The 10,732-nt window shown below is 47.0% G+C and overlaps 1 protein-coding gene across 1 annotated transcript in view; it reads right to left on the bottom strand.

The window, feature by feature from the left end:
• LOC104284093 (fibrinogen-like protein 1) overlaps positions 1 to 3,114 on the bottom strand; it is a 10,136-nt gene extending 7,022 nt beyond the window's left edge. Inside the window, exons 1-2 of the mRNA XM_009882379.1 lie at positions 3,056 to 3,114; positions 1,653 to 1,737 (exon numbers count right to left, since the gene is read on the bottom strand). Of these exons, the coding sequence (XP_009880681.1) occupies positions 1,653 to 1,727 (75 nt within the window). The 5' untranslated portion in view covers positions 1,728 to 1,737; positions 3,056 to 3,114. The remainder of the gene's footprint in view (positions 1 to 1,652; positions 1,738 to 3,055) is intronic.
• Between the last annotated feature and the right edge of the window lie 7,618 nt (positions 3,115 to 10,732).

The raw sequence follows: 10,732 nt of genomic DNA, 5'->3' as shown, positions 1-10,732 counted from the left end.
GACATGGACCTGCTGGAGCGTGTCCAGAGGAGAGCCACGAGGATGATCCAAGGGCTGGAGCACCTCTCCTATGAGGAGAGGCTGAGAGAGTTGGGGCTGTTCAGCCTGGAGAAGAGAAGGCTCCGGGGAGATCTTATTGCAACCTTCCAGTACCTAAAGGGGGGCCTACAGGAGAGCTGGGGAAGGACTTTTTACTAGGTCATGTAGTGACAGGAGGAGAGGGAATGGCTTTAAACTGGAAGAGGGCAGGTTTAGATTAAACATTAGGAAGAAATTTTTTACTTTGAGGGTGGTAAGGCACTGGAACAGGTTGCCCAGGGAGGTTGTTGAGGCCCCATCCCTGGAGGTGTTCAAGGCCAGGCTGGACATGGCCTTGGGCAACCTGGTCTAGTGGGAGGTGTCCCTGCCTATGGTAGGCGGGTTGGAACTTGATGATCTTCAAGGTCCCTTCCAACCTAAACCATTCTATGATTCTATGATCTTATCAATGCTTATAAATACTTAAAGGGAGGGTGCCAGGGGGATAGGAACAGTCTTTTTTCAGTGGTGCCCAGTGACAGAACAAGAGGTAACGGGCACAAACTTGAATATAGGAAGTTCCATCTAAACATGAGGAGGAACTTCTTTACTTTGAGGGTGGCAGAGCACTGGAACAGGCTTCCCAGAGAGCTTGTGGAGTCTCCCACTCTGGAGACATTCCAAACCCACCTGGACGCCGTCCTGTGCAACCTGCTGTAGGTGACCCTGCTCTGGTAGGGGTGTTGGACTAGATGATCTCCAGAGGTCCCTTCCAACCCTGACCATTCTGTGATTCTACTGGGATCAGTGGAGTAACTTCAGAGCTGCATTACTGTAACTAAGACCAGAATGTTGCCCAAATTGGCTGGGATATACACTTTTAGCAACAATTTATTCCATTAAAAATGTAACAACACAGAGGAAAATCTCTTCCAAGACAACTAAGCAAACCCATGCAATAAGAATCACTGGCTATGTTCACTCTGAGCAAGCTGGCTTGAGCGATACCAGGTCAGGATCAGTTCTAGGGAAAAGCAAAACAAGCAGTTGCCCAGGACAGCAGACTGCCTTGGCCTGTTGGTTTTCCTCCACAGAGGAGGATTTCTAGGCTGGAGGCACACAGGGACCTGCTGCAGACAGCCCCGAGCTCACCAAACTCTCCTTGCCAAGCTCTGTACCTCCTTCGTATAGCCCAAGAGTAATGTTCTCACCAGATGAGTACAGATTGGCTCAGACTACGCCTACCGCCTCTTCCCCTTCCCGTTCTTTAAATTGCAATGAATAAAAAGAAGGCAGTTTTCCCTGAGGGAATGAAGCTGAGTATTTCTTCACTGGCCATAAAATCACCTTTTGTTTTTTTTCTTTAAAGGCCTTTTTGTTGTTGTTGTTTTTAATTCTTGCCAATGTCAGTCCAGGCACCCGGAGAGCTGTGCAACCCTCAATGTTGTGAAAACCTTATGTTGTAAGGACAGCAAGAATGACCTTCCTTTAGCTGCAGGCAGACACCTTTTTGCTCTGCTCTCGCAGGCCCACATCTTTTTTGTGGGGGAGCACCTATCTCTATACCACAGGGAATTATAAACCATTGGCATGCCACAGAGAGCTTGTACAGTCACCAGCTAAAAGATACGCACTGAAAACCTGGGTGCAGTTGAGCTGAAGCTGACCAGGAGAAGGAGCAGCAGCAAGCAGGGCATCATCACGCTCATTTCTTATCACCTGAAAAGAAGCATTGAGAAGTTGCACTGGAGGCTTCTTTAGTCCCTCTCACAACTTAATCCCCCCTCACAATCATATTTAATTCCCCAGAAAATGCTGCAGAATTTGCTAAGTAGGTTGCTTGAAACTACACACAGGACAAAATCAGGGGAAAGATGCATGTTAAGGAGAAGCTGAAGCACCGGTGCAGTGTGCTGACAGGGGGACCGAAGTTTGGGTCCCAGCTCCTGCTTCCCTGAGGAAATAAATACCTGGCATGACTCTTCAGCAGCCTCTGCCCCTTCTCCTGAATGCCCACGGGGATGGAAAGTTACTCAGCAATAATGCCTCCTTGGAGGACTCCTCGCCAAACTGGTTGGCCAAAACCACACAGTCCTTATTCTGTCCAAACTCCCCAAAGTTAAGAGGAATTTTATCTCCTGGTTGAGTGAGCGTAGGCATTGCCCCTCCTCAGTCCATGGAGGGGTCTGTCAGGATGGGATTACCTCGGAGCCCATGGGCAGAAGTCACACATGGGACAGAGTAGCATGGCAGAGTTTTTGCTTGGATTTCAGTGGAAGAGCTCTCTGCTGCCAACCTGCCCCAGAACACAGACGGGGCTTCAGTCGGAGAGTCTCAGCTAGAAAAAACACTAAGCGACTGCCACTGGGAACAGGCAGTTGAATGCACACAAACAGTACAAATTGTTCGCAGTGTGCTTGCGTGGTGCTTAAAAAAAAAAAAAAATCAGAAAGAATTAAAAAAATCTGAAAAATAGGCTAAAACCAACTCCCCCGCTTCACATCTGGAAGTGCTGCAGAAACTTGGCTACCCAGCTCTACACTCTGAGCTACGTGCTTTGTTTCAGCTACGCTCTATTAGCATCCCCGCAGCGGCTGATGCTAGGGCTGCTTCCAGAACTGGCAAAGCTGCTGCGACAGGGGAGCCATCTGCCAAACCAGGCAGGCAGGGCCCAAAGCAAGACGAGAGAAGCAGCTCCCTGTGGAAGTCACCCATAAAAGATGTCGCACAGGCGGTTGCCCCAGCACGTGGTATTTTTTCAGCTCAAAGAGGGAAGAGTTCAGTATTACAGCTGGGAACCCCCCAGGCTGTGACCGCTGGTGCTGTTCATTCATACCGCCCCGCAGCAGCCTCAGTGCCGGTGCTGCAGCCACCGGCACTGAGGTCGGAATGAGGCCCCATAACATGTGGGTGGAGGCAAAAAGCTAACAGGAAGGATTGGTTTGAGCGATGGCTCCTGAAAACCAGACAGTGCAGACCGGAGGGAAAGAAAGCAACTTCATCTATGCCTTTATCAACATGTATTAAATGCACATACCTGTAACTTGCCTTTCCTTCAGACCTCCTCCTGTAAGATTATCTCCCTTAAAAGTCAACTGCAAAAGAAAGTGATCATAAACCTGGCTGCGTTTCTAGAGGTTGACGAGATTTTCCTCTCCAGATGGCCCACATCAAGGGCGCAGACGAAGAACGTTTCACAGCACTAGGCAGTTCCACAGAAAAGACACTTGCAATTCCTCCCCTGGAAGAGTTACCCAAACCCTGGGTTATCTGTTGTTACCCAATACTCATCCTGCTGCCTCCCAGTCAGGATAAATGACAGTTAGGTTTCTATCAGCGGTGCTCTCCCAAGAAGAGGGGCTCTGCTGGTTGTGCACTACTACCCACCTTATTTGACTAGGGACCAAGGCTGAGTTCTTTAAGTGTTTATATGAATCACTCAGACTAATGATCCCTGCGGGAGTTTTATCTCCCATTTAATACAGCCAGGCTGATTTCAGTAAGTCCTGCAAGGTGGAAATAACACAGCTTTTCCGTTCAGCATTCCTTTTGCTATTTAATCTGGTTTATATGTAAAAGCACAGCACAGCTGTAATGCCAAAGGAGCTGCAAATCTGAAGCAAGAAGCAAACATGGGGGGATTAAGCAAGATTTGCTATTAGACAGAAATCTCAGGAGGTTTGCAGTTGTGTAACTCTCCTTTGAGCTGGATGATTAGATTTGCTAGTTAACACAAACAAGGACATTTGTGGAAGCGAGAAAAAAAACACCCAAACAAACAGATGGGTGCCTCCCTTTGCGTTATGGCCAAGGAATTACAGATTATTTTAAAGAAAACAGCAGGAATGTTCCATTTTACAGAGCTGTGTTCAGAGGAGAGACCAGGGGCAAAAAGACAAGGCATATAAACCCATCATAAACTTCTGCATTACTCTCCAGGAAAGCAGGTCTGTCCAGCTATTACCAAGTACAGCGATGCTGTTTATTTCTTAAAACCTGCACTCCTCTTCTCCTGCAAGAACCACTGACCCATTTCACTGCCAAAGGATTATGTAAACAGTGCTTTTCTTCTCACTTGTTCTCTAACCCCGGTTTTAGGCTGGTTTTGGAAACTGTGAAATTAAATGAGTGAAACGTCTCCTCTCCTCCTTAGTGGGTACTTGGCCTGTTCTTCCGCCCCTTCGGCCAGTGGCTGCAACTGATGGTGGGGTGCTTGGGTACTGCACTCCCAAGAACGGGGGGCTGCACACCATCCCCTGGGGCTTTCATCCACTTTCATCCATCCATTCCTTAAGTGGAGCCAGCCAGCCAGTGCTTCACACACTGCACACCATTTTATGCTCTTGCTTTAATGGGCAACAACCTCCTCGACCTGCAAGCACCTCCTGATCCTGGTTGGGTTCAGCGATGGGCCTGGGTTTGCGGTGGCAGCGTTGGTGTCACGGTCTGGGCAGCATGGTCAGCCCTGTGGTTGTCTGCAGGGCCATACAGCCAGGAAGCATTGGGCTGCACGTGTCTAATTCCTACTGTCCCTGAGTAGGAGGGGACTGTGGAGCTGCACTCCTGGTGGGACTCATGCGTGTATGTTATGTGAGTGCAAATTTGCAGGAGCAGGACTCAAAGTCCAAGTCTCCTTCAGGGACCCCCCAAATGCCTCTCAGAGCCAAGACATCTGGAGCACTCTCATGCTCTCTTGAGGACTCCACCAGTGTTAGCCTCACCAATGTCTGCACCATGTGAAAAACCCGGTCGGCTGGAACGTGTTTCTTGCATACCTGCTTCACAATGATCTTGTTTTCCCAGGCTAGATGAAACTTTAGGAATATCTGAAGCACAAGAAAGTGATTGCCAATGAGGTTGAGTTCACGTGAGGTGGGTCTAGCAGGAGGGTGTGTTCATGTACTGCTCCACTGGCCTGGAGCTAAAATAATCAAGTCATCGTAAAGAACATGGACACTAATGTTTTTTCCTCACAGATGTTGAAGTCCCTAGGCAATGGGACTGTAAATGCTCCTTTTTTTTTTTTTTTTTTTCCTGGAATACACATGCTTCACACATATTCTGCAGTGCAAATTCCTGTTTAGTTACTTGGAAGGAGATCAAATTCCCTCTTCTTAAGATACTCAGTGATCTTGTCAGCAAATAATAACAGTTTCATAAACTAAAAACCTCCCCACCCTGCTCTCCTCCACCTTCCTTCCAGCAAAAGTACGTAGGTGCTGAATAACAGTCATAAAAAACTATTATTCACACATTAAATGCACAGCCAGCACAGCAAGAATGCAAACTGGTGTATAAACGTGAACAAAGACAGTGGCTCTGAAGCAGCTCTTGACATTCCTGCAGCCATGGAGCACTGAGCTCCCCCAGAAAGAATGGCTTGGGATGAAGACATAAAGGTGACACCCAATGGACCTTTACTCCCCCAGAGCCCAATGGAACATCACCGCAGCTGGAAGACAGTGGTGGCCTCTCAAAACTCTCCCAAGACCAGTTCCTCATTGTTTGTTCTTAAAGGGGGAATGGAAGAAATGAGGCTCTAAAGGCTTCTGAGGCTTCAGACTCCAAAGGAGGTACAGAGACCTGAGGTTTTCACAGCAAGAGTCTGACTGCATAGCTGTGCCCTAGAAAAATTCATAGTCTAGAGCCAGCTCAAAGCAAAACAGCTCATTTGCACTGAATCCAGGTGCTTTATGCATTTGCCATTAAATTGATACTCCTCTATCACGTCCCACCTTCCATGAACATCCTGCTCACTGGGAGAGACCATGAACCAGGCTCCTTTGCAGGCATTACAGATGTGGAGGTACCAGGGGCCTGCAGCCCCTTGATGCGTGAGCTACTATACATCTTCTGTAGGAATCTGGGCTGCCAGTTTTCTTAAAACAAAGTTCATGTATGAGATCTGAAACAAATATTTACTTAAAAAAATAAATCTAGCAACAAAGGGTTTCATCAAAAGCAAGATAAATTTAAAAGATCGGGATGACATCAGCCACCATAGTTTCAATCTACGAAATAACCGAAACCAGCATATGCGCATTAAAAGTCTGTGGTTTGTTTGCAAGGAGTAACCACAGAAGTCTGTGTACAAAGAAGAAGTAATGGTGGCAGATCATGAAACATGCTAGATCTAAATCTTTTGATAACGTTCAAAGAGCAAAGACATAATTCAGTCTAACTAATGAGTCTGTGTGCAGCTTATGAGTATCTAATGGGTTGACACAACAAACGTAATTAGTTTATAAGTTCCTGGGGGCAAGCACAGGTCCGAGCGGATCTCACTTACATCAGGAATAACTGTACCAAAGGGAATTAGTCACAAGGCCAGAGGGAGTATGTGGATTATCTGCGTGATCTTCTACCTACCTCAGGTTAGAGAACTCCCCTGACCTAATTCACTCCCATTTGAACTGGAGCATCTCTTTGAGAAAAAGACATTTTAGCGTAAAAAAAATCAGCATTGAAGAACCAGCCACAGACCTTAGCATGCTCTTCCACTGCTTAATTACCCACGTTGTTAATTATTGTTGTCTTTTGTCCTGAGTCTGAATCTGCCAAGTCTCATCCTGCAGCCTTTTAATCTCACGATACCTTACTCTGTGAAGGGGAAGAGCCCTCTGCTGCCAAATGTGGTTTTCCCTGCTTAAGGCTAGGTCCAGGTACCTACAAGCTGTGTGCCTGCCCCTGCCTGGGAACCCAAACCCCGAGAGCTGCTTCGGTTGCGGGTGTACTTGCTGGGGGAAAGCCAGGAGGGTCATGGAGAGAGGGGTTGCATGGAGCTTGTCGTGGGCAAGGCTGGGCACCACGGCATGAACACATCTTGAGAGACAGAGCGCTAGTGGTTAGGGCACTCGGCTGGCATGGGGAGGGAGGAAAGGCAAGAGCAAGTTCTGCTCCTGGGGTGATTTCATTCAGGATTGTTTAATGCAGAATACATACGTAAAGGTGAGAAGAGCTATGGGTGACGTATGGTGGGGTGTGGTGGAGAGGAGTTGAGGGCTTGTTGAGGGGGCTCCAAGGGCTGCAATACCCCTCTGCCTATTTTGGGGATCCTGATCCACCCTAGGCAGGGGCAAGCAGCAGAGTGACGTGGCCAGGATAGTCCAGGGCACACATAGGAGCAGAACTGCAGGTTCCGGAAGGGAATCTCTGCAGCCCAACAGAGAGGTACCCAATCAATTGAATTGCCTCTAGGGTTAGGAAGCTGTTGAACAGGTACCTTTCCAGATCTAAATTTTGAAGCTTTAAGTCTGCTTACACCCCTTTTAGTGCATCTAGACCTTTTTTCCAGATCCAGCCCTGCCCGACTGTGTTTAAGTTACTTCTTACCTTTTCTTTCAGAAGATGGACAGCATTGAGCTCCTTGACCCAGGTTCTATGAGGTGCACTTCACAGCCTGTTACTCACATCATGGCTCTTCCCTCTTCCTTCTAGGCTTGTGCTTAGCAGGACCATAGAACTGAGAGCACACAGGACACAAGTAAAGAGCTCAAGCAATGTTTCCAACCCAGTATCTTTCCTTTTTTGTGGATTCAAGGACCTTGTTATTCCTTTTGTCACAGAACCACGTGCCACAATCACCTGCGGCTTGCTACTCCCCACTGCTACCCCAGGATTTTTCAGAGTTACCCTTTTTCATAATGCAGTCACCGATGCTCCAAGTCTGACCTGCCATGGTGTTATTCCCTGCAGTCAGGATGACTGCAATTTGCAACGCATGAGAAGTTGGTCCAGGAACACTTGCAAGCTTTTTGACATGTACACACATACCCCGTGCAGGTGGCAGGTGCCTCGCAGTGACAGTCAGTGGGACTATAAGTAGACCAAGGATTTTTTTTTTTAAAGATGTTGCATGGTCCTTCAGGTACGAAGGGCTAAAAATCACCGTTCTGAGGTCCTTTGTTTTGAGATTGACAGTGGATGTATGGAAATGCACGTTGCTCACTCATCTACTCTTACCAGATGTTACAATTTGCTCAGTGCTAGGCAGCCGTTCTTCTATCCAACCACTTTTCCAACGTCTGTGTCAGCTTCAAACTTCATCACTTGGGTTTTTATCCGGGACATGGATTAAAACAAAACAACACAACACAACATTAAACAGCATAAGACAACACCCAATCCCTGCAGAATCTCTCTGGAAAGGAATTGCTTAAGGATGGCTCTCCTTTTAGTTATTTTAAGACTAGTGTGCTGGGTTTTCACCAATGTGGACAAGATTGAGTTTGTATTCTTCTACCTTTTTAATCAAATGTGATTTTCTAGCCAGACGGTTGCTTACAGAAGCAACAAAACACTTTTATTTTATTAGTAAAACTTGTAATTTTGTTTTAGAACTATAAATTAGTTTGACAAGAATTATTTTCTCTAATCCCACATTGATTTATTATTAACAATCTTTACTTTTTCTTTAATATTTTATTAGTTGAAGCCCCTGTCTACTCTGCTCTCATTTCATCTGTAAGCACAGCCAAGCTGACAGATCTATCATCATCAGGTCATCTGATCTACCTGCCTTTAAAATTGGCAGAGAATTTTTTTTCCCCCCCACTTATCTCCATATTTCTACTATCCCGAGACTTAATAAAAATAAAATTAATTTTCTTGGCTGTCTCTCTTAAGAGCATCACATATAAATGAGCCATACCTACTGATTTTAAAATCTGTCAAGTTAAGATAGTCTGTTTACCACCCTCTCTGTTATTTTTGGAATGTAAAGTATGTCATCACCCCTCTGAGATATGCATACTTCATCCTGCTCTCTACTCAGTATGTAACTAGATTATTTACTGAACATTTCAATCTTTTCTGCATTTTGTTGTCAATTCTGCTATTTTACACTGATGAATAATTGTCAAGGGATCAGAACTGGATTCTGAGGGGTTTTCAAATGTCAGTAGCATGAGTTAACCAGCAAAATATAATGAAAATGATTTACAAGTCTTGAATTTAAAATCCAGAATTATTTTCAATGCTTAATTTTTAGCTTTATGAACCTTGGTTCTTGTTCCCATGCTTTTCTCCACCAGCTGAGAGCTAGAAATTTGATTTTATTAATAAAAAAGTGGTGTTTTTATTTTAGTCATCTGACTCCAGAAGTTAAGGTTTTAAGAAAATAGATCAACCACCAGGAAACTCATGATGACGCATGAGAGCTGGCAAATCTTCTACAGCATCACCAATACTCTAAGATTAGCAACAATGAAAGGAACAGTTACAGTGTTATCACTGGCAATGCAGTGTCTACCTATTTGATGAAACATGGGAAAAACCGTGTTTCCTTTTGAAGCGCATCTGCAACCTCTAACAAGCTGGTTCATTTACAGCCCTGGCATTCAGCCTGAGTGCCAAACTGGAAGCCTCACAGCCTCCAGCCCCTCCTCTGACTGGAGGACAACTACAGGTTGCTCTGTGAAAAGTCCACTTCAATACCCAAACTGCCTTCACACCTCGGTGCTTTCACAGAGCCCAGTGCAGGGGAAACAGAATTTCTCTATTTCCACACTCTTCTCTGATATGGTCCTCCCCATGAAAGTGCTCCACAGGCATAAGCTCCTGCTCAGAATAACTCACAGGACACCCACATGGTCCACAGGATCAAGCCTGTACTAAGTAACCTGCACATGTAAAATTTTTTTCAGAACTAGGAGCAAATTAATCGAATTTTTATTCTCATCATCCAGCTTAGTTTCCATCCATGTTTAGCTGCTTCTTGAATACATAATTATCTGAATACACCAAACATATTTAGCTTATTACTTGCTACTGCTGTCTGTGCTAGTTACTTACCCATTTATTTTTATATATGACAGACTTGAAAGGTCTGCTGCCCAGAAAAGATCCTTATTCTCAGCATTCATCTTAAAGATCTTATTTCTTTTGGGCAAGAGGCATATGGGAAGGCTCTTGCCATCGGTTAAACTGCACCTACCCGCACCAAGCTCCAGCAGCCCTGGGAGCAGCCCCCCAAAAACTGGCTTTGAGCTCCCTCTGCTGCCCACCGCGCTGCAGAGAGCCTTTCCAGCGCAGCCTCGGCCTCACCAGCAGCAGCGTTCCCCCGGTAGGATGCTCATGCTCAGGGACTGGTGCCATCCCTGCCCCATCCCTGGAGGTGTTCAAGGCCAGGCTGGATGGGGCTTTGAGCAACCTGGTCTGGTGGGAGGTGTCCCTGCCCTGGGCAGGGGGGTTGGAACCAGATGATCTTTAAGGTCCCTTCCAACCTAAACCGTTCTATGATTCTGTGATTCCATGACTGCTTCTCTCTTGACTGTTGGTAAGCGATGAGGAAGGCGCGCAGCCTCTGCAGGGCTCAGGTTGACACGCCGTGTCCTGCCCTGCGGGCTCTGATTCTGCAAAAACAGCCGTGCTCGATGTTGTGTGGAAAACAGCACCGCTCAAAGTTATGGGTCTCTGCCCAGGATGAAGGCAGCCGCCTCCGCTGGCTGTGGAGGCCTGACGGGGCCGGCAGCCCGCGGCCAACCTACACCAACCCTGTCCCCATTGCAGCCCCCCGAAAGCCGCCATCCCGCAGAAAACGTATGAAGAGGCATCAAAGCTACATCAAAGGCTACAAAACGCCAGCGGCCGAGGCTGGGCAGAAGGCAGCAGGCCCCGCTGGGGCGGGCTGGCGGTCCCCCGGCTCCTGTGGGCCTCTGCGGGCGCCGGACGGTGTGACCCCGGGAGAGGGACACGGGCAGGCCCGGGCCCGGCT

The sequence above is a fragment of the Charadrius vociferus genome, unplaced genomic scaffold (assembly GCF_000708025.1).
Source record: "Charadrius vociferus isolate BGI_N301 unplaced genomic scaffold, ASM70802v2 scaffold263, whole genome shotgun sequence".
Lineage (NCBI taxonomy): Eukaryota > Metazoa > Chordata > Aves > Charadriiformes > Charadriidae > Charadrius > Charadrius vociferus.
Note: the sequence above shows the minus strand (reverse complement) of the source record. Positions and strands in the feature narration are given on the sequence as shown.